General features: G+C 35.4%; 3 protein-coding genes across 4 annotated transcripts in view; 2 read left to right on the forward strand and 1 right to left on the reverse strand.

Annotated features, from left to right (window-relative positions):
• On the forward strand, positions 1–10,757 carry myo1ha (myosin IHa; the record flags this gene model as incomplete). The annotated part of the gene is given in 33 exon segments (XM_081367215.1): positions 1–39; positions 42–74; positions 78–236; positions 324–439; positions 526–724; positions 800–880; positions 958–1,137; positions 1,250–1,348; positions 1,499–1,612; positions 2,004–2,075; positions 2,165–2,284; positions 2,794–2,861; positions 3,023–3,128; positions 3,234–3,314; positions 3,453–3,544; positions 4,267–4,361; positions 4,475–4,521; positions 4,706–4,786; positions 5,816–5,921; positions 6,034–6,151; positions 6,255–6,368; positions 6,842–6,918; positions 7,126–7,194; positions 7,371–7,455; positions 7,564–7,726; positions 8,551–8,634; positions 8,745–8,838; positions 8,920–8,975; positions 9,063–9,198; positions 10,195–10,265; positions 10,379–10,476; positions 10,557–10,656; positions 10,731–10,757. Coding segments are annotated over 33 exon segments (3,180 nt in total).
• On the reverse strand, positions 10,653–16,818 carry kctd10 (potassium channel tetramerization domain containing 10). The gene is made up of 7 exons (XM_081367216.1): positions 16,596–16,818; positions 15,640–15,853; positions 15,347–15,516; positions 14,003–14,089; positions 13,857–13,909; positions 13,570–13,765; positions 10,653–12,838 (listed from the first exon to the last, which is right to left on the reverse strand). Exons 1-7 carry the CDS (start codon positions 16,596–16,598, stop codon positions 12,620–12,622), a joined length of 942 nt encoding a protein of 313 aa, XP_081223342.1. The 5' UTR covers positions 16,599–16,818; the 3' UTR covers positions 10,653–12,619.
• Positions 16,714–22,745, forward strand: part of ube3b (ubiquitin protein ligase E3B) — a 14,729-nt gene continuing 8,697 nt past the window's right edge. Inside the window, exons 1-13 of one of the 2 annotated variants that reach the window (XM_081367214.1) lie at positions 16,714–16,826; positions 18,625–18,718; positions 18,941–19,115; positions 19,523–19,640; positions 19,780–19,839; positions 19,934–20,038; positions 20,178–20,274; positions 20,361–20,446; positions 21,239–21,321; positions 21,440–21,545; positions 21,665–21,785; positions 21,938–22,115; positions 22,228–22,397. In XM_081367214.1, coding sequence (XP_081223340.1) covers positions 18,955–19,115; positions 19,523–19,640; positions 19,780–19,839; positions 19,934–20,038; positions 20,178–20,274; positions 20,361–20,446; positions 21,239–21,321; positions 21,440–21,545; positions 21,665–21,785; positions 21,938–22,115; positions 22,228–22,397 — 1,285 coding nt within the window. In that variant the 5' untranslated portion in view covers positions 16,714–16,826; positions 18,625–18,718; positions 18,941–18,954. Of the gene's footprint in view, positions 16,827–17,919; positions 18,045–18,624; positions 18,719–18,940; positions 19,116–19,522; positions 19,641–19,779; positions 19,840–19,933; positions 20,039–20,177; positions 20,275–20,360; positions 20,447–21,238; positions 21,322–21,439; positions 21,546–21,664; positions 21,786–21,937; positions 22,116–22,227; positions 22,398–22,745 lie in introns of those variants that run through there. The other variant, XM_081367213.1, reaches the window with a different exon arrangement.

The raw sequence follows: 22,745 nt of genomic DNA on the forward strand, positions 1-22,745 counted from the left end.
ATGACACAATCCTATAGACTTGGTCAGTGTAAACAAATTGCATTGGGTCATGGTCAGTGTTGTGCTTGTCTGATTGACAGAAAGGAAAGGTTAAACTGGGTCAGTTGGATTTGGAGGGAGCCCTGATTGCCAGAGACCGAGTTGGCATCCAGGACTTTGTGCTTCTTGACGCCCACAACAGTGAAACAGCCTTCCTGGACAATCTGAAAAAACGTTTCACAGAGGATTTGATATACGTGAGTGAAAAACAAATGTTAATTAGCGGGGTTTTTTTCATTGTGATTGTATCTTTTATAAATCAAAAGACATCTCCATACTCACAGACTTACATAGGTACTCTGCTGATATCTGTAAACCCATACAAAGAGTTGGACATCTATACCAAGAAACAAATGGACCTCTACATGGGAGTGAACTTTTTTGAGCTTCCCCCTCATATGTAAGTGTTTAGCTTTATTGCCAAACCAGTCAATAAAACATTTAAAAATAAATTAGATAATTTTGTACATCTTTTGTCCTTTTCAGTTATGCATTAGCGGATAATGCCTACCACACCATGCTATCAGAAGCCAACAACCACTTTATTTTGATATCTGGGGAGAGCGGAGCAGGCAAAACTGAGGCCTCCAAGAAGATCTTGCAGTACTATGCAGTCAGCTGCCCTAGTTCCACCTTACTCGACACTGTGAGAGACCGCATGCTTATGTCCAACCCTGTACTAGAGGTCAGTCCAACAACAATATTCATAATAGGCCTGGCATTCATATGTATGCAATGCATTCATCAAATCTGTGTTTAGGCCTTTGGAAATGCAAAGACGATGAAAAATGACAACTCCAGCCGTTTCGGGAAGTATATGGACATCCAGTTTGATAGCCAGGTATAGATGCCTTCTAACTTCATCCCATCAATAATATTGCATGGTAAAGAAGGTTCACACTTGATTTTAATATGTAGGGAGATGCTGTTGGTGGCCACATACTCAGCTACCTGCTGGAAAAGTCTAGAGTGGTTCACCAAAACCACGGTGAGAGAAACTTTCATATCTTTTACCAGCTGGTGGAGGGAGGAGAGGAAGACCTACTGAGGCATCTGGGCTTAGAGAAGGACACTAAACGTTATAGTTATTTAGTGCAGGTATGGTTTCTCATTTTAAATCTGGTGTGCAACATAACTACAAAGTTGTTGTGAAATCTAAGTAGAATCAGACTCTCCAGTGTTTTTATTAATACATTTGTTGTCTTAATAGGGAGAATGTTCCAATGTGAGCTCTATTAATGACAAGAATGACTGGAAAACTGTCAAAAATGCATTATCTGTCATTGACTTTGATGCTAATGACATTGAGGTAAGGAGAGGCGCAATTAGAGGTGCTATAAAAATAGAGGTGCTATTTTTTTTGTCGATTTAAATGATCTGATGTGCAACTATGATGGACTTTAATAATTTAATATTAAACAGATAATAATAAACAGATACTTTTTCTTTAATATACTAGCACCTCTTTGGGATCATAGCTAGTGTGCTCCATCTGGGGAATGTGCACTTTGATGGAGACACCAAAGGCTATGCTACTCTAAACTCTAATGCAGCTCTGCGCTGGGTATCCAAGGTCAGTTTTTGGTAACACTTTATTTCGATAGTCCACTTTAGACATTCTACAAACTATAACTTTGCAACCACATGTCAACAACCAGTCATTAGAGTATTAGTAGACTATCTGCTTATACATTATTTTGATGGTCCTCCAACATACATTCTAACTTTGCAAGAACCTATTCAACTTATTCAACTAACCCTGACACTAACCTAACAGTACTAATACTCTAAAGAGAGTTAGTTGACATGTAGTTAGACATGTAGCAAAGTTAGTAGAATGTCTAAAGTGGACTATATTGAAATAAACTGTGACCCAGTTTTTATTATTATATTGCCCTTAATTTTGTTAAACATCGACAATCTCTAAGTTCACATCTGTGTAACACTCCTTTTTTTATGTTCAGCTGTTAGGGGTCCATGTTCAGATCCTTCATGAAGCTCTTACATTCAGAAAGATTGAAGCCAAATCAGACGAGGTAAAATAAGGACAATTGTGAAATGTACTAATGAAATGTACTGTCTTTAACCAAAATCCTTGTCGAACCTTGTCTTTCTGACCCTCCAGGTATTGAGTCCGTTCACTGTTGATCACGCTATCTATGCCAGAGATGCCCTGGCCAAAGCCATCTATGGCCGTGCCTTCACATGGCTGGTCAACCGGATCAATGAGTCTCTGGAGAATAAAGTAAGAGGACAACAGTAAAAAAAAAAGTCCATATAATTACCATTTGAAGCCAATTTAGTTACACTGTAAATCTACTGGTAGAATTTAGCTGAAATCCACTGGATGTGGTTTGCTCAGTTTTAAAAAACACTTCTAAAAAAAAATTATTCTAACGGTCAGCTTTAAAGAAACCATCAAATAAACCTAAACAACTTACTTCATTCTTTTCAAAATGTACTTTCATGAACTAAAAACTGTTTAAGTATTTGATTAGTAAACTATCAGTATACATATAAGTTCACTTGTAGTATAGTTGCAGTACAAACGAAAAACTTAGTTGTGAACTCGTTGTGTACTCAAAGTTTACTACTGTTACAGTTAAAATACAAAAACATTGTGCCAATTTAGTCCAAAAGTAGTATTGAAGCAGCACACTTACAAGTATACTTCTAATATATATAGTTATTAGTATAGTTACTACACAAAGTGTACCTTTACTGTATTTACTTAAGTATACTTAATTTTTTTAGGATTCTAACAGGAAGACAGTCATTGGATTGTTAGACATCTATGGATTTGAGGTATTCACTGTTAACAGGTATGTGTTTGGAATTAAGTGAGATAGATAGATAGATAGATAGATAGATAGATAGATAGATAGATAGATAGATAGATAGATAGATAGATAGAATTTAAAAAATATATTTTGTGTGCTTGATGGTATAGATTTGTGTTCATTTTATGTCTATGTGTTCTTAGTTTTGAGCAGTTTTGCATAAACTACTGCAATGAGAAGTTACAGCAGCTCTTCATTCAATTGACGCTGAAGTCTGAACAGGAGGAATATGAAGCAGAAGGAATTGGGGTGAGTTAGAGCACATCATTCATTCATCATTCAAACACCACTTGTAGAATAATATCCTAAGTTTGAAAAAGAGAATAAGGGTCATTTTCTTTCACTGTGTTTTAGTGGGAGCCGGTGCAGTTCTTCAACAATAAAATCATCTGTGACCTGGTGGAGGAGAAGCACAGAGGAATCATCTCTGTGCTGGTATAAAATAATGAGAACACTGTCTTTACACACTGAAGAGGCATAAATAGATATAATTCACTTCTTGAAATGAAAGATTCCTGTTTGTTGCAAACTAAAGCATTTGCATGGGAGAACTTGTGTCTTTTTGTATTTCAGGATGATGAGTGTGTGAGGCCAGGTGATGCCTCGGATCTCACTTTTCTTGAGAAACTTGAAGAGAAAATGGGCAATCATCCCCACTTTGTTACGTGAGTTTGTTTTATAAATCAGTATTGTATGTGACACTAATCAAGTGTTCCTCTGCTTATGTATCTTTTAATTAATTCAGTACTGCTAGAAACTATCAGCAGTGTGATTATTCACTACAAGCCTCTGATGTTGAAGAATCAGCCAAGTCTTGTTATATTTGAAACTGAAGCATTCACCCCCTGGTTTGGCTACATTGTCTCTCTTAAGCCTTGTATTGACTGACACCCTGATGAACAGCAGTCTGGGAGATAGAGAGATTGTGATGTTGTGTTCCTCGCTCTGTATCAAGGTCAAATACAAATTAAGTTCTAGAATTACTGACTGAGTGCCAAGAACCTTCAAAAAAAAAAAAAAAGAAAGAAAGAAAAGAAAGTTATTGTACTTCACTAGACCATAGCAGAAGCAATGTCAAGGTTGTAGGATTCCCAGGAAACACACATCCAAATAACCTGCAATAAAAGTTAAAAATAACTTAAAGATAATCATAAATGTATTTCTAAGCAGACCAAGAGTGAATGGATCTTCAAAAGGGGGTTTGTGACCCTATGTATTTGTATACATATACAAATTATTATTTTGATGCATGTGCAAATTTAAGCATCATAAATAGTTCCCATCTGAAAAAGATGAAGACTTCTGCTCTTAATTTAGACATTTTTAGTGATTTCATTTGATTTTGGTCTTATGAGAGAAATTTCCTTCGCTATTCTGTGAACTGAAGGCATAAACTGGCTGATAAGAAGACCCGTAAGTCTCTGGAGAGAGGAGATTTTCGTCTTCTTCATTATGCAGGAGAGGTGACATACTGCGTTGTGGGTAAGAGAAGAAAAACACATTTCAGATAAATAAACCTCTGAAAAATACTCCTTTTTTTTGGCTTTCACAAACTGTTGTTTTTATGATCCATTCTTTTTGTCTCATTTCAACAGGGTTCATCGACAAAAACAATGATCTTTTGTACAAGAACATCAAAGATGTAAGTGCACAGGGTGTACAATAAAGGATAACGCTGGTGAGGGTGGATGAAAGGAAAATGGCTCAAAAAACCGCATAATTATTTGCCTTCTATTACTTTTGGTCCTACAAGAGTTAATGGCAGTAATTGTGTGTGCACATGTGTATTTCTTATGTGTCTGCATTTGTGTATGTGTAACCAACAGGTGATGCGCCTGTCAAAGAACCCAATAATACAGCAGTGCTTTCCAGCCACTGAGGGAGACAGCAGGAGAAGACCTGAGACAGTGAGTCCTCACTGTGTTAAATATATACATATTTTTTAAGATGAAATGAAATTGTACAAATTTAATTTTGGGTACTCGTACCACAGTAAGCTTTGACATACCCAGATCTCTTGTTTGCCAAAATGTGCTATATAGTAAAGCACTAATGTACTGTATTTGCAATGCTCTTGACTTTCCATTTATATTATATATGAAACCGAATGTAATTTCAAGATTTTTCATTATCATTTGATTGGGCTTGAAATCGACACAAACTTGGAATAAAAGCACAAAAGAAAAGTTTTTATTTATAGTTGTTTTTAAAATAGTTATCTCCAAAATAATAAGAATTAAACATGCAACATAGTAAGGTCATGTGACAAAAATTTAGCATATCATGTTTGAAACATAATACAAAATTTTAAACATGATTACACAATCAATCAATCAATCAAACCCAGATCACAGACACTATATTGCAAATTTTGTATGTGATCCAGGAATTATTTTCGTATAAATACACACAAGCCTTTAAGGCCCATTCACACCAAGGACGACAACTAACGATATAGATAAAGTTAAAAAAAAATCGTTCTAAATGTAAAAGAATTGCAGAGTTCACACCACAACTATAACTATGGTGGCACAGAGAAATGATATAGTAAAAAACTGTTTCCAACTGATGAACAATAAAAACATTGACAGCCAATCAAAATCCATCCTGGTTTAAGACCTCGAGCATTTAAAGCGGCAGACGACAGAATTGCAGTGCACACTTATTAGAATAAACAGAACAATATTGTCTGCTGGTGTAGATGATAATATAGATATTGTTATAGTTATCTTTATAATTATCGTTCTTGTTGTGAACGGGCCTTTAGCATTTCTATAAATTGCTGCATGAGTAGTGTTGCCTACTAATGCTATTTTAAACCAAGAAAACTGAAAAAACAAAAGAATTAAAAAAAGAAATGCTGCTGTGACAGCTCATATGATATCTCACTAAATGTGACATCTCATTTAATCTGTTTTGTGATATGAAATGTGTAGGTGTCTACTCAGTTTAAGAACAGTCTTCTGCAGCTGACGGAGATTCTGACAGCCAAGGATGCGTGGTACGTGCGCTGCCTCAAGTCCAATGACAATAAACAGCCAGGTGAGAAACTTGTGCAAAAATGTTAAAGACAGAGTTACCAGTATTATTAGAACAAGAAAAAGCACATGTTTGTTTACTTTTGTGTGTCAAATGCATTTTTGTTATATCACAGGCAAGTTTGATGAAGTTCTGGTCAGACACCAGGTGAAATATCTGGGGTTAATGGAGCACCTGAGGGTCAGACGAGCTGGATTTGCATATCGCCGTAGATATGAGGTTTTTCTACAGAGGTATACTGGCAGCATTCAATGCGCTCACATACTCAGATATGATAGCTGTTAGCTTTTCAACATTAGTGGAATTGAAATACTGAACATATGCCGTGTTCCTAAGGTATAAAGCACTTTGTCCTGCCACTTGGCCCCACTGGCGAGGTGTACCTGCAGATGGGGTTGAAACCTTGGTGCAACATCTAGGCTACCAGCCTGATGAGTATAAAATGGGCAGGTGAGCTGTTTCAGACTTCCATCTTACAACTGAATACTAAACATTTAGCATCTGTTGTCGACCATGCAAACCTGAATTACACTTTGGGTAAGCGTCTCAATCAGCTCTCTAGTTCAGTATCAGGGCACTGATCAGGGAGTCGGCCATTTTAAGGGCTGTCTCAATTGCAAAATCCTTCCAGTGCACTGAAACATTCAATCCCTAAAATGTCCCACAATGCACTGTGAAAACCAGGGAGCATCGATGCTCACTTTGTTCCCTTAAATTAAGTTCTGAAGCGTGAAACATAAATCATGTAAGCCAAAAAGTAAAAAAAAAAAATACAAATTATTTAATTATATTTCAGCATCGCTAGACAGGTAATTAACATATTCTAGCTAACATAATTGATTTACAGCTGAAATGTTGCACATATATGTAACAAGCGTAAGTATTTATCATAATGTACTTTAAATAACATTCTCCTTCTACAGAACAAAGATATTTATACGATATGCCAGGACACTTTTTGCCATAGAAGATGCCTTTGAAATCTGCAAAAATGAACTGGGTAAGCAACAGAGAATTCAAGAGAAACATTTTCAAATGTGTATATATATATATATATATATATATATATATATATATATATATATATATATATATATATATATATATATATATATATATATATATATATATATATATATATATATATATATATATATATATATATATATATATATATATTATAGACATTTTAATGTTGCTTTTACAGCTACAAAACTACAGGCCAAATACAAAGGCTACAGAGCCAAAGGAGAGTTTCGAAAACAGAAAGAGGCTGGTAAGTAACAGTATTTATTGATTTAATACAGCTTTTCAATAATTGCTATTATTTGAAGTATATTACAGAATATTATCACAGTCCATTGCAATATGAAGTCTATTTATTATAGCATTAATACATGCACTATTTGCATTTTCATTATGTGATTCATCTTTTTTTTTGCCATCATTTAGCTACAAAAATTGAGTCATGTTGGAGAGGAGCGCAGGCACGCAAAGAGAAAGATCGCAGAGCCTGGGCTGTTAAAGTCATTAAAAAGTTAGTAATATTAGTTTCATATATTAATACACTGTATTTACCAGGTGCATAACCTTTCACTTAAGGGGTGAGATGGCATTCCCATTATGACATGATGTTTCCATGCAGGTTTATTAAGGGCTATATGACAAGACGTGATGCAAAAACAACTGACAACTCTGAATACCTGGCCTTCGTCCGACAGAGCTACCTGAACAGACTCAAAGGCAACTTACCAAAAAACGTCCTGGACAAGACCACATGGCTGACACCTCCCCCAGTCATGACAGAGGTATTCACAAATTCTCTCTTACTAAGATCTGAGGAACCCAACAGTGGCTCCAAAAAGTGTTTGAACACTTAAGACAAGGCAAGTTTATGAATATAACACTAATAGCACATTTCATACACAATGGTAATTCAAAGTGAGTTACATGCAAATCTTGTATGAATTATTTAAAAATACAACAACAAAAAAAACAATAAAAAGGGATCAATTAAAACAAAATAAGTACAATATAGAAACTGCTCAATCAGGTAATGAACAGCTGAACAGATATTGTAAGCCTTAGAGCACTTAAGCCAAACTTAAATGTATTTAAATTTCATTGCATTAAAAGTGGCATCAAAATAATTGCCACTTGATTTGATATGTTATCTAATCTTCATTTTTAAGTGCTTAAGGCAAAAACATTGTTTTTTAATGCACTGGTCAATTTTGAGGGCTATTTGACTTTTATTCCTTTCTATATTCTGAAGGCTTTTACAGAGGGGTTTGCTCATTTATCATTTCCCATATCAAAATTCCTTCTGTAAAACCTTTGACTAAAATGAAACATGAATTTGAACCTGGATTTATCCAATGTTCTGTTCTTGAAAATGTATGCAAATCCATGCATAATACCTAATTTGCATATTTAAACAAAATTTCTGAAAACTTACTAAGCAAATAATGTTTGAAATTCTTTATGTAATCAATCATCTGGGGGAGTATGGTGATGTCTATTAGTTACATTTGTGTACCCAGTCTTGCTGTCCAAATGCTTTTTGGGCCACTGTATGCATACTTTCATAAGTGTTTCAATTTGGAAAAGTCTCTGACGCTGTTGTTTGTAGACCTCAGAGATTCTGCGACAGCTGCACACACGTATGATGGTGAGGAAGTATGTGCGGGGAATTACGCCACAGAAAAAAGCACAGGTCACTATCACTGTTGTCATAGGCTTTCGTGTCTTTTAAAGTACGCTTTCAGCCAGTTTATTAACTGGTTAATGATGACGATGAAGACTGAATGCTATATCTTTTCACAGCTGCAACAAAAAGTAGTAACCAGTGCCATCTTTAAGGGAAAGAAGGATAGCTATCCTCCGAGCATCGCTGTTCCTTTTGTGGACTCTAGAATCAGTCAGTGCAGTTTATTCTACAAAAAAAAAAATTTTGCATAGATCTTTTTGCATATCTTACACATTTTGTTCCATGTACCAGATGAACAGGAAATCAATATGAGGGTTCTTCAGACTATACGACATGAACGCATCAAGGTAAATCAGAATCTTTTATAAGGCCCAGTTGTCATTCATGCAGAATAGAATAAGAACCTGTTCTCCATTCACCACCTCTCTCTGCAGTACAGCGTTCCTGTGGTGAAGTATGACAGGAATGGATTTAAACCCAGACAAAGGCAACTTATTCTCACTCAGGTAGCTGTATACCTGGTGGAAGAGGCTAAGATCAAACAGAGAGTGGACTATGTTTCTCTAAAAGGTAGGTTCAGAAGGGAACATCATATGCATAGTAGTAACTCAGTGAAATAAAAGAACATTACAGAACTTTTAAAGTGGTCTCCTTTTAATTCTTTCCGTGTAGTATTCCTCAAGCTTCTTACCCGGGCAGTATCTTCACAGGTACAACTTTGTACCTTATCTACCCCTAAAGGGTGCATTATGTACCTACATTACTAAGGGACAATAAAGTACTTCTAAGGTACTAGTATACAGCCTTTAGAGGTAGATAAGATATAAAGTGTACCCTTTATGGGCATATTGTACCCCTAATAGTATATTTTTTGCATTGATTTTTTTGTTGTTGATAGAGACAATGTATACTTTGTGTATTTAGAAAGTTCTGTAAGTTACATTAGCCTACTGTTCAAATGTTTTGAGTCAGTACGATTTTTGACGTTTTTGAAAGAACCCTCTTACGCTTATCAAGGCTGCATTTATTTGATCAAAAAAGCAGTAAAACAGTAATATTGTGAAAGATTGTTACTAGGGATTCACAATATATCGGCATCATTTTTAATGCTATCGTTATTGGCCCGATAAAAAAAACTTGCCCGATATATTAAAGCCGATAAATAACGCACAGTTCATCATGATGGTTTTGAATTGCTTGAAATATGATTGAAATCACTTCATAAAGGTGCAGTGCAAGTCTGTCATATAGGCTACATAAAATTATAATGAGAACATTATAATTGTGTGCTTGGGTCATGGCTTTTAATGGTGAGACTTTAGTTTTTTTTTAAATCAGGCTCTCAAAAAGTATTAAAAAAATTTGATTTAGATTTATCGGCCAATATATCGGTTATCGGCTTTCAAATACAAAGGGTTATTGGTATCGGCCAAAATTTTCATCCCTACTTATTACTATTTAAAATAACTATTTTGTATTTTATATATATTGTACAATAATTTGCATTATATATTTATTTGCAAAGTGGTGAGAATAGAGTCCAGAGTGAATTTCTTGTGCACACAGGTGCTTCAGTCAGTAATCTGGGTGACTCTGTTATGATCCTTCATGTTGCTTTTAATGAGCCAAAACAGAAGGTGAGCAAACCAAGCTTCACTGGATGTATGTAAACTCTAAATTGTTTCGTGGTAAAATGTTACAGAATGTCATGCTTAATTTGCATGTACTAATGTAGTTTCATTTCTCCAAGGGGGACCTGGTACTTCAGTGTGACCACCTGTTTGAAGCTTTGACCAAACTGGCTATGATTGCAAACAAGCAGAATAACATCAAGGTTGTTCAGGGAAGGTAGAAACACTAACATCACCTATTTTCCAACCTGTAATCTTCATTTGGGAATAGTGTGTTAACATCTGATCTTCTCGCAGCATAAAGTTTGAGATCCAGGCAGGAAAGGAGAGCGGTGTGGACTTCAGCACTGGCCAAGATCCTATGATTTATAAAGGCAAAAATGGTCATCTGATGGTGGTAAGTAATTATTTCTTTATTTCTGCTTAATTTAACATTATTGTTCATGTGTTTAGACTCTATCATTATCAAAGGTGGCTCCACGGATCAAGTCTCGATGATCTGAAGGAGGTCACCAAGTCTCTGTATATTTCATGAGGGAAATCCTAATGGAAGAAGATATCTTTCTCCACCTCCCAAAATGTGATACACACACACGCACACAACAGACCACTAAGAGAGCAGTATATGGAGATACAAAGCAGCATTGATCACTGGAAGTACAAATGGAAAATTACAGCTATAGGAAAAAGAAAGCTATTTGTGTCCAAATTGTTTAGATTAGAGTTCTTGCAATGACATTTCTTGTAAATTAAATATTTTATTTGGTCATTTTCATGCTTTGTTGTTGAGCCATGTTTATAATATTGTTTTATACCAATACATACAAATCACAGAAATAAAAGATGAACGAAAAAAAAAAAAGCAGTTTGGTCCACAAAATTTGTAGAAATCTTTATTTGTGATAACGTGTATAAATAATTTGTATGTAAAACTTTCTTTCTTTTTTTATTCATGTGCACATCTGTACAAACTTCTCTACAGTATTACAGATTTCATAGTTTTTTTTTTTAATACACATTTGATAAAACTAATGAGCACAAACAATCCGTGATGCTACACGCTGCAGCAAAAGAGAGCTCGTGCTCCTCTACTTCCTGAAGCTTCTTTGACGTGGCCGAGTCTCTGATTACACTCTCATACTTGGTGTCCGTTACTCAATTACAGATATACATCCGAACGCTTCTGACTACATCTCAGTTTCTTGTATGTGATCACTTACAAAACCCAGACACGTAATTAACTTGATGGAATTGAATACAGTGCATCAGAAAAGTATTTAAAAGCATAATCCGAGTTTACTCTAGTAGTTTACTGATTGTAGCTCAAAGGGCATTGAAAACTTGCTGATTTCTGGGTTTGATCATCTAAAAGTGCCTCATGTACATGAGTGAAAGCACCATAACACTATACTGCCCTCTATTGACCAAACTCATACAGACCTCGCAAAAATCCAGCATTAAAATGAAGCGCAAGTGAGTTTGCACAAATATTTTTGCATAAGCATAATAAAATGAAAATTGACAGATTTCGAATTTTTATGACGCTCTCCTCTGAGTGTAAACATAGGGGAGCTTATGGATTGAAAATCCATAATAATAACAATAATATCCTCCTTCACTGAATTCACTGATCACTGGACTGCCAAACCACACAGACACATTCAAGGCCAGTGAAATTCGCTGGAACTCAAATCAAATCTCAGTAAGACAATATCAGCACTGTCAAACGCTTGCTCCAACACTTCAATTCAAAGCGCCAAAGCAAACAAAAACAATTAATTGGGGATAAACTAAAACTCAAACTACAAAAATCCAACATCTATGACAACACGCGAAAGAAAAACACTCAAAAGCACAGTATTAATCTATAAGGCACCAGGAACCCTACAGTCTTCAATCAAACAGAAACAAAATAATAAAACAAATGACAAAATGGACAAGAATACTATGGCTAACAACTCAATTCTGATAATATTCATTAGCTGTAAATCTACAAATTAAATGACAGTTGATCAACTTGATATATTCAAATTGTAATTTGCTTTATGAATAGCAAATAGGGCAAAACGTTAAGGGAATGTCATGAATGCAGTAAAACTACCCTTCTGTTCACACTAACACCATCCCATAACTTTTTAGTAAGGTCCTCAAATGCACAACTGCCGTTTGAGGAGAGGTCAATGCTGCACTGCCCTATATGCTATATTTATATAACATTATCAATACTAACTAGTATTCCTTTGTCTCTCTAAGAAAGCAGACTCAGTATAAACTTAACTGACGTGTCCGTGTGCAAATACAGGAGCGTATCTGAAGCGCTGGTAGTTGTTAAGGCACTGAAACGTGGTGAAACTGTAGGGTCACTGGTGGTGGTGAGTGCGGTCATCGGGACGTTTGATATGGATCCTCCGCACTCTTTCAATGCGTTCCCTCTCTTCGTCCTCGTCGATGTGGTGGGAACGACCTGCAGCGCCCCCTGTGGCCTCCAGCAGTGCATTGTCTGGTCCTCGGCCATCTTGAGACTCATACAGCAAGATGTTGAGGGTCTCTTCATAGATGCGAGCCTCTGGGAACTCAACCTGTGATCGAGGGAAGCATTAAAAAAGGTGAGTGACATAAACCTTCAATATTTTAGATGCCAGTTCTGTTTCTGATCTTAAATAAAAACAGGTTTCTGCAGGTAAAACCTAGTAAAGAAAATTTACAGAATAAATTAAGGGAGCAATACATCAATGTTATATAAATGTCTAGGAAGCACACATTGAGTAGTATTAGCAACACTTCAAAGTTTGAAAATACAACTTTTAACAGATCTCCATTACTTTTTTTAATTACTTTCCCAACCACTAGAATATGGAAATAACTTACTGTACTATGATCACACTGCAAAAAAGTAATGTTCTTCCTCAGTATTTTTATCTTGTTTTCCAGAACAAATGTCTAAAGATTCTTAAATGAAGATACATTTATTTAAGAAGCAAAAAGATAAGTCTTGTTTTCTGAGAAATGAAGTGTTAATGATTAAAATGAGCAAATAGCTGCCAATGGGTTCAGAAAAATCAAAAGTTTTCACACCCACTGACAAATATCTGCATTTGAAAACAAGACAAAAATTCTAAGGAAGATATACATTTTTGCAGTGCATGCAATATTTAATGCCATGACATCGTTCATGTAAGAATTTCTGCTCTAATTTAAGCCCTTCATTTGTGGAAGGGCAAATTGAGACTTTTTAAAACCCACAGAAACCCTGATGATAGACTGGATAAATTATTCGATTTTTTATGTGGGTGAACTGATCACCCTTTACCTTTGTCTGCTTCTTCTCAGTAGCGTAGACTATTGAGGTGCAGCACACCTCTGCAATCTTCCTGCCCTGGCCGTAAAAAGACCAGCAACAAATCTCATCACCAATTACATCCTTGATGAAAAGCACTCGGCCGTTGAACCTCAGAGACAGCTTGTCAAACAGCTCGATGTTCTTCAACATGTTGTCATCAGAGTTGCTACAAAGAGAAAGGGCAAATCGATCAGGTGAAAGCTCATCAGTATGTGTCCCAGCAACCCAAACCTTGTAAGAAATTCAGCTAATTTTACCTTGTATATGAATATTTATTGTTGCTCCTGTTGTACAGCAGTTTGACTGTAGGCTGCAAACACAAAGAAAGACAAGTCAAGTATCTGTTGTGGGCATAAGCAAATAAAATGCCTTTAAGATCGACATGGTTGTGAAGCATTTGTACCTTATTAGCAGTGGCAATGAGCCTCTGTTCTTCCTTAGATGATGTCACCAGTGGAACTTTACAGAATGGTTCATACGCATCTTTGTTCTGAAATTTAAAAAAAAAAATCAAAAATGTTATTAAAACAAAAACATTACGGAATATGGAATTATGGAATATGTTAGTTCACCCAAAAATTCAAATTCTGTCATGATTTACTCACCCTCATGTCATTTCAAACCCATTAAACTTTCATTCATATTTAAAACAAAAATGAAGATATTTTTAATGAAACCTGAGAGATGTGTTTTGGTCAATTACACAAAAAATTTGACACTTCAAAAAGAATTGAGTGGTTTAATCTGTCTTTTTAAGAGACGTGATCGCTTTATATGATAAACAGATATAATTTAGGCTTTTATATTCACATATAAACATCGACACACATAAAGCATATCAAATAGTAAATGGACGCTAAAACGTGCTTGCTTGATATGCAAGAAACCAACGAAGTTCCATGTACGGTCGAACTTCTATTTATCTTATTTGATGAGTTCTTGGTGTGCTCATTAATGTTTAAGCTACCCATCAAAAGTGTGGATTAAAAAAAATAAATAAAAATTATGCTCTTTATGTTCACCAAGGCTGCAATTATTTGATCAAAAAAATAGAAAACAGAAATATTCTGAAATATTAATTTCAAATTTAATAATATTAAGTTAAAATTTTTTATTTGAAATGTAAATAATTTATATTTATGTAATTAAAGAAACCATTACTGTCACACGATCCTTCAGAATGTTTTTAATGCTGATTTGGTGCTCAAGAAACATTTCTTATTATAATTATCATCAATGTAGAAAATGTAGATTTTGCTGCTTAATATTTTTGTGGAAACCGTGATAGACTACCACTCAAAAGTTTGAGGCAAGTATGATTAAAAAAAAGAAAAAGAAAATAAATATATTAATACTTTTATTAAGCAAGGATACATAAATTAATCAAAGATACAGTAAAAGATGTCTACGTCAAATAAATGCTGTTCTTTTGAACTTTCTATTCATCAAAGAAGCCTGAAATTTTTTTTATTACGCAGCAAGAACTGTTTTCAGCATTAATTATATTTTTATATGGGTAAAACAGAAATCAGTTTTTTAAAATAGTAATAATATTTCAAAGTTATTTTACTGTATTTTTGATTTAAAAAAAAAATGCAGCCTTGCTGAGCATAAGATACTTCTTTTTTTTTTTAAATGAAAATTAAAAATCGTAACTATTCCAAAATTTTTGACCGTTATGGAGGAACACAAATCTCTCAGGTTTCTCTTGCCCTAATGCAGTCTCTCTATAGCATGTATACTCTACCTGTAATGCTGCCTGACACTCATCCACCAGGCCCTGCACCAGGTAATACTTCGCCTCTGCCAGTAACTCCTCCGTCTCCCTCCGGCTCTCAGGTAACGGGACAACTCCATCCCTGAGGTAGTTCAGGATGGTCCCAAAGTGCTTCCCACACCTGTCAATCAGAATCCAGCCTGGAGAAAGATCAGAGGTTAAAAAAAAGTGATACCTGAACGCTTCAGAACCACACATTTGCATTCATATGCTTCATCATTCTACTTGAATACTTCTTCGGGCAGCTATAACAGTACAGTTACCTTCACTATCTGTGAGGACCTCCATACGGCCACTGAACATGGCCTTCAGCATGGTGTCCTGTTTGGTCAGGGTCTGCATGGTGGTGTAGTACAGCGCTCCCCCGACATTCAGCTTTACGTATTTGGAACTGGGACTAGACCCCTTGAAGGAGGTGGTCCGTGTTGTAGCTGCCGGCACAGCCGAGCTCACCACACTTTCTCCTGACATCTCTTCCTGAAAATCAGACAGGGATGGGAATGAATGGTGATGAAGGACACACAACTAATATTCAGTTCTTTCAGGGGATTAATGACATAGGAATCTATATTGCAAACCCACACACACACACAACTCTATCATTCTTTAAAGTGTTTATGAAATGTGTATGAACACAGTGAGGGACAATGTGAAATTTCTTTAGTAGATGAATTAAAATGGCGTAAATGTCAAAGATTAAAAAAAAATTATGGACGTTTTTAAAGTTTTAGGGGGTGGGGCAGTGCATATTCACATATTCCCTTAACCTTAAATGTAACGCATGAACAAATAGATTAATTGTAAAACATTAAAGCATGTTAACTTCTCTATCATGCAATGAGAAACAAGGTTCGTCGCACAACGGGACAGGATTTAATGACGTCACACCCAAACCTGGTGTGTTCACTTAAACCAAGTAGATTTGAGTCATGTAAATTCCTGTATATATTTATTTGCGTATAAACATTTATTCGTAACTGAATGCGAAGAAAATAAATTGTTTAATTTAAAGTTACTCATAGGAAACAGATGGCTACAGGAGCTAAAAAGCTAAAAGAGCTAAACTAGCACACTAGCTTGTTATCTGCATTTCTTTAAAGAAAACACGAAATTACTGGTAAAAAGCTAATAACTACACGCAAAAACAAATAGTTATTAAAATATACTCTAACAGAACCGGATAAATTAGATGAAATATCAGACAAATATCATTACTTACCATAGAAATCCCCCCCGATTCTTTCGGGCCGCTTGGAACGGGTCTGGAATTAGATCACTTCCGGTCGCAGCCCAGACTCGTTCACGAGGCTGCAGGTCACGCGCTTACAGGCGATCGGGGCAGAATAAACGATCGCGCTTTTCATTACAGTAGATGGGAAGTAACTCCACCGGTCCAGTGTCCTGTCATTTAATGTTCACACTTCCTGTGATTGTACCTGTACACTTATTTGTGAGTGTTGGTTTTTTTATATCTATCAAACAAAAGAGATTCATACAAAGAACTTTGTCTGTTGTACAAAAAACGAAAACAAAGAACATTTAAAGCAACAGATCTGATAAAGTTCACTTCACAGTAAAGAGCACATTTTAGATGCCACGGTACTACATTGTTTTTGGACATGTAGGCTAAAGGAAGGCTGAAAAATAAATGTGAGAAAAGAATATATATATTTCTGATGGATCATGTGGCACTAATGACTAAATGATGCTGAAAATTCAGCTTTGCATCACAGAAATAAATTATATTTTAAAGTTTAGAAATATAAAACAGTTATTTTAAATTGTATTAATATTTCACAATATTACTGTTTTTTTTCCTGTATTTTTTATCAAATAAATGCAGGCTTGATGAGCACGAGACTTTAAAAATAGTAATGTTTCCAAACTTTTGACAATCTTGTATATATATATATATATATATATATATATATATATATATACCCAAGATTTTTACAATAACTGATTCGTGTTTATGGAATGTGATACTGGTTGGAGTAAACAATATAATTAAAATTCTTATTTTATTTGGGAAATATCGTATACATAAAGCAAAATACAAGTCAGCTGTACCAAATGTAGACTGTTTTCCAAATACTATTTTTTAATCCTGTTTTTCCCCCCAATTTTTTTATTTTTTAATATTTTTTTAATTCTTTAATCCTGATAAAGAACAACCATAAAGTTGTTCATCTCTGTTATTGAAAGTGACGTATTCGATTTTTAATATAAAAAAGATGAGATTTTTCTGTTTCGGTTTATATGGATTTATCTTTTATGACTGTCTGCCTCTCCTGTTATTTCAATATAAACAAACTAACTAACTAACAAAACAATACATCAACATTTTTCAGCACGCAGTTTCACAAAGGGTTCCGCCAAATGTTTCATAAAGCGTTAGTACAAAAACATATCTCCCGCTGTTCTAATCCTCAATTTACTCGTTAAAACGTTTAAAATAGTAAAGAGTAATATCGCTTTAATAAAGAATCGATATTAATGCACTACGACAAAAAACAAGTATGATCTATATTTCTTGTGAAAGTGGATTGTCATGACAAAAATGTTCATCCGGAAGTATTACGATGTTACACCGTTAATGGATTAGAGCTGCGGTGTCTGGGTCGCTCTTTTGTTTACATCACTTTTCCATTTATTCTCAAACGTTCAGGTAAATGAAACCTCTGTACATAATGTAAAGACTTTCTTGACATTTTATTTGAAACACGTTTATCAAGTGACAGCATTTCCCAAGCGTTGCCAGCTCGCTGAATGTTGCAACTGTGTTGCTAGCTGGATAGCTAGTGTGTGTGAATGTTATTGTCTCTGTGGGTTCGTTAAATTCACTTGAACTGCGTTGTGTTTTTTGTTAAAATCTTCTACTAATTTAAATCTTTAGTGCTAATATTGTTTCCGTTGAGTGCTTATCCTGTCGTGTAAGCAAACCGTCACCACTGTTTCGAGTAAATGATATGGACTCTCCTCAGTTTTGGTGTGATAATTCTGTCAGATACTCTTTGATTTAAATTTTTGCTTTGTGATCTGTTGATGTGTCTGGTAAAATCTCCCATATGTTTATAACATATCATCTCTGGAGTAATTTTATTAATCAAAATCATGTTGTTTTAATACCTCAACTCATGACTTACAACTCAGTAGACCTTTTGTACTTTAAAGTACTAATAATTTAACTAAACTAAAAATTTTCTTAAATAAAAGTTATCAAAGCGAATTACTCTTCTGTTCTGTAGAGTCCAATGGATATGCAGAACAATACGCGTGGATATGTGATAGTATTCTTGTGACCCGTGGAAGCAGCATTACTAGTCACTGCATTAGGGCAAGGTAATTGTGTGTGTGTGTGTGTTTATGTAAGATAGAGGTCTCAAATTTATTTTAATTGTAAATGAGACATAGTTTTCTTTATTAACTGATCATGCTTTGAGTATAAATGAATCTAATTATACACTTCTGTACTTGCATACATAGCCTCTGACTTTGTTTTTGCTCTCAGCTGTGATGTAGATTTTTGTTCCTGGCCATGACATTTTTAAATTTAACCCACAGTTAAGAGTGAAAACATGTTCACCGCTACCCAAACGTCCAAAACCCAGTTCCTGGATAAAGCCAGGATAGCACGGGAGGAACGGAAAGGTTATAAGGAGAAAGAGAGAGCTGCCACACAAATCCAGGCTCTGGTCAGAAGATTCCTCTGCCGTTGCAGGTTGCAAAGGGAAATCAGGTTAGGGCTGACATGGGCCGTTCTTTACAATAGTCAAACATTCTAGACAGTTATATGTCTTTGCTGACTTTGTTGGCCTAAGATAAAAAAGTAAAAATGAAGAGTGAAACCCTCACAGAGGTTATTAAAGGTGAAGAATTCAGTATTAATACTTTCTCTTATGCCTATAAGTAAGTCGTTTGAATGTTAATGTCTTGAATAATGTAAATACTATTTTAAAAAATAGCTTGGTTTGTTTGAGCCAGTGTTATTTGGGATTGTTAATATCCTATTATAGTTTTTATTAATTTATCAATTTCATTAATATTTTTATTAAATATTTTATTTTTTGATTTGTTTTTATTTCAGTTTTACAAAGTTGCTGTTTGAGAATTTATACATATTATTTACATTACTTTCTGTTTTAGGAAAGAGGTTGATGATTTTTTTGCAGTCAGCGATGCAGGTTCAACAAAAAGAAATGCATTATCCATCTTCAAAATTGCAAGAAAATTGTTATTTATATTGAGCAAGGATGACAAGTTGGTAAGCATCACATAATGTTACCCTTTTTAAAATTCATTTAGATTAAGTTTAGTTAAGACTTGATTATTTAGGTGAAATTTATTTTTTTAACATTTTGTGAATATAATTAATGACGGCATAGTGTTTTTCTCTTACACAGAGATTTGAGAAGTTGTGTAGAATCATACTAAGTAGCATGGATGTTGAGAATGAACCTAAAGTAAGTCTTTTGCCAAGCAATGCATAAAACATATTTTTATGTTTACATTAGTTCCACATTTTTGCATTGTGGTGACAAGCTATTGTTTTTCTAGGTATGGTATGTATCTCTGGCCCTTTCAAAAGATCTCACCATCCCCTGGCTGAAACAGATCAAAGATGTTCTTTGGGTCTCCTGTGAATTTCTGAAAAAACTGAAGGTAATATTAGTGCTTTATGCTCAGTGCTTTATCTTTTTGAATTACTCATCATTAAGTCAATTCTGAGTCTGTCAGTTATCTGTCAGGAAGTGCTTCTTGATGAATGCTTGTTTCCTGTTTTTTCCATTTCTCTCTGCAGCCTGACATACTACAAGATAATAAATTGGTGACGCTGTACCTGACAATGCTGATAACATTCACTGACACATCAACGTGGAAAATCATCCGAGGAAAGGGTCAGTGTCACATAATTAGAGCCTGTGAGATGATTTGCAGGCTAAAATACGTAAAACCCTACTAGAATTTCCTGTCTTTTTTTTAGGGGAGGCCCTCAAGCCTGCTTTAAACAGGATTTGTGAGAACATCATGGGACATCTCAATCAGAAGGGCTTCTACTCTGTTCTTCAGGTACTGCTCGTCCAAACAGCCAATCAGAATCTTGTTCTTGTTCAGAAATGTTTCCCAGCAAATAACGATATAGACTTGTATTCAAATATTTAGGGTCGCTAAATCTGTATTTTCTTCATCAGCCATTACTCTATTCCTCAGTGTCACATAATCCTCCAGAAATCATTCTAATATGTTGATTTTGTCTAGAAACATTTCTTATTGTCAATGTTGAAATCAGTTGTGCTGCAGTGAAAGAGGCGGCAACCGGCGAACGTTCAAACACACTTTAATAAACAAACACAAAACGAAAGTAAAAGCGGCAGCTCCTCACAGATGACTGCTGCACACACATAATAAAAACATAACATAAATGTCTAGGCCTGGTCCTCTCTCGTCCTTCACTGTCGTCGCTCCTCCGTGAGAAACTCGAGACCAGTGCGGTTCATTATCAATCACATCATCGGCCTCGCTCCGTTCTCACGGCCCTCGGCCTCATCCTTCTTGCCACTTGATTATACATTTTTTCCAGGATTCTTTAATGAATAGAAAGAACAGCTTTTATTTGAGATAGAAATATTTTGTTAAAATGTAAAAGTCTTTACTGTCATTTTTAATCAATTTAATGCATTCTCGCTGAATGAAAGTATTAATTTCATTATTGACCTCAAAATTTTATATGCATTAATTCAAACAATTATTCATCAAATAATGTGATCTGATTACATTTTTTAACTGATTGAAGCTCTAGGTTGAACTTAGAGTTTGAGCTTCAAACATTTTTCTCATAATAAGCATCTTTGCTATTTGCAGATTCTACTTACAAATGGATTGGCAAGATCCAGACCTTCCCTTTCCAAAGGAACCCTCACGGCCATTTTTACGCTGTCACTCAGGTCAGTTGCCATGAGAACTGGATTTGCTCTCCGAGACTCGGTCTGATTACATCAGTAGCTCTTTTTCTGTGAAGTCGCCTCCATAATGTGATGAGCTTTTTGTCCTGGTGTATTTTAGGCCAGTTGTCGCTGCACATTTCTCAGACAACCTGCTGAGGTCTTTCCTCCTCCACATCATGTCTGTTCCAGCGTTCATCTCGCACCTCAATACTCTCACTCCAGATGTAAGAAACAAACACATACGGAAGGATAATAAAAAATCATTTGCACACACATCTTCAAGATCTCAAAAGAAAAATGGTGAGAATATGATTTCGCCTGTCTGAATTTGTGCTCCTTGCAGTGTATGGTCACCATCCAGACCCATGACCTCTTTCGCAAGTTTGTCTTGTTTTTAAGCCGAGAAGAGCAGTGTTTGGATATCTGTGTGTGTCTGGAGGGAAGCCACACTCTGTGCTTACTGGGTAAGCATGTGTGCTTTATACACACACTTTTTGAAGTGCGTATTGGATTTGGAGAACAAAGCTGGGCTTGTGAATGGAGAGCTGAAAATCAATACTCAAGATGTACTTAGTTTGTCATTTATCTCATCATCTCTTTTATGTTTTGTTTCCAGGTAACCTCATTCAGCTGGGATACTTTAATGTAAAAGTTCTAGAGCAGGAAGCGGGTCACTTTGTCAAGGATCTGACAGATATGTTGTCATACTGTCAGAGATATGTGTCTCAGAAGAAATCCAATCTCACACACTGGCACCCAGTGTTGGGCTGGTTCTCCCAGACTGTTGATTATGGGTATGTCATTGTTTTATTGACAAAATAAAGCACATAGTTTCTGGATTTCTCTGTTGTGCTATCCTATTAAGCAATCTTTCACTTTCTCTCTCTTGTTTTTCTCTCTCTCCAGGCTTAATGAGTCTATGCCGTTGGTAACAAAGCAGTTACAGTGTTTGTGGGGAGTTCCAGTGATCTGCACACTCTTTTGTGATGTTCTCAGCAAAAAGCTAGAAACTCAAGATCCCACCCCACCACCCTCTCTTCAGCCAAGCTCATTACAGAATAACTTGCCCGTCAAAAGTGAGAAACATTTTATTTATTTTTTTAACCAGACCCATAGAACAGAAGTGATTTAGTAGATGATTACACATGGACTATTGGACTACACATAGAGTTTCTAATGATTACCATTAAAGCACACTCAAGGATGTTGACTAAGTATCAGAAGACCACTTGTGCAAAAATGTCTGCCATATTTCTGACCACTTTTTTTGTACTAGCCCTAAAGAAGTTCTCATCCACTGGGGCCAGTACCCACTAGGGGGTCTTAGCACACTTGCAAGGGGGTCATAAGATGGCTTAAATTTATTTAAGATTTGACAAAAGAAGATTTAAGGTTTAAAATCAGCTAAAACAACTTAATAATCC

The sequence above is a fragment of the Scardinius erythrophthalmus genome, assembly GCF_964197995.2.
Source record: "Scardinius erythrophthalmus genome assembly, chromosome: 5".
NCBI lineage: Eukaryota > Metazoa > Chordata > Actinopteri > Cypriniformes > Leuciscidae > Scardinius > Scardinius erythrophthalmus.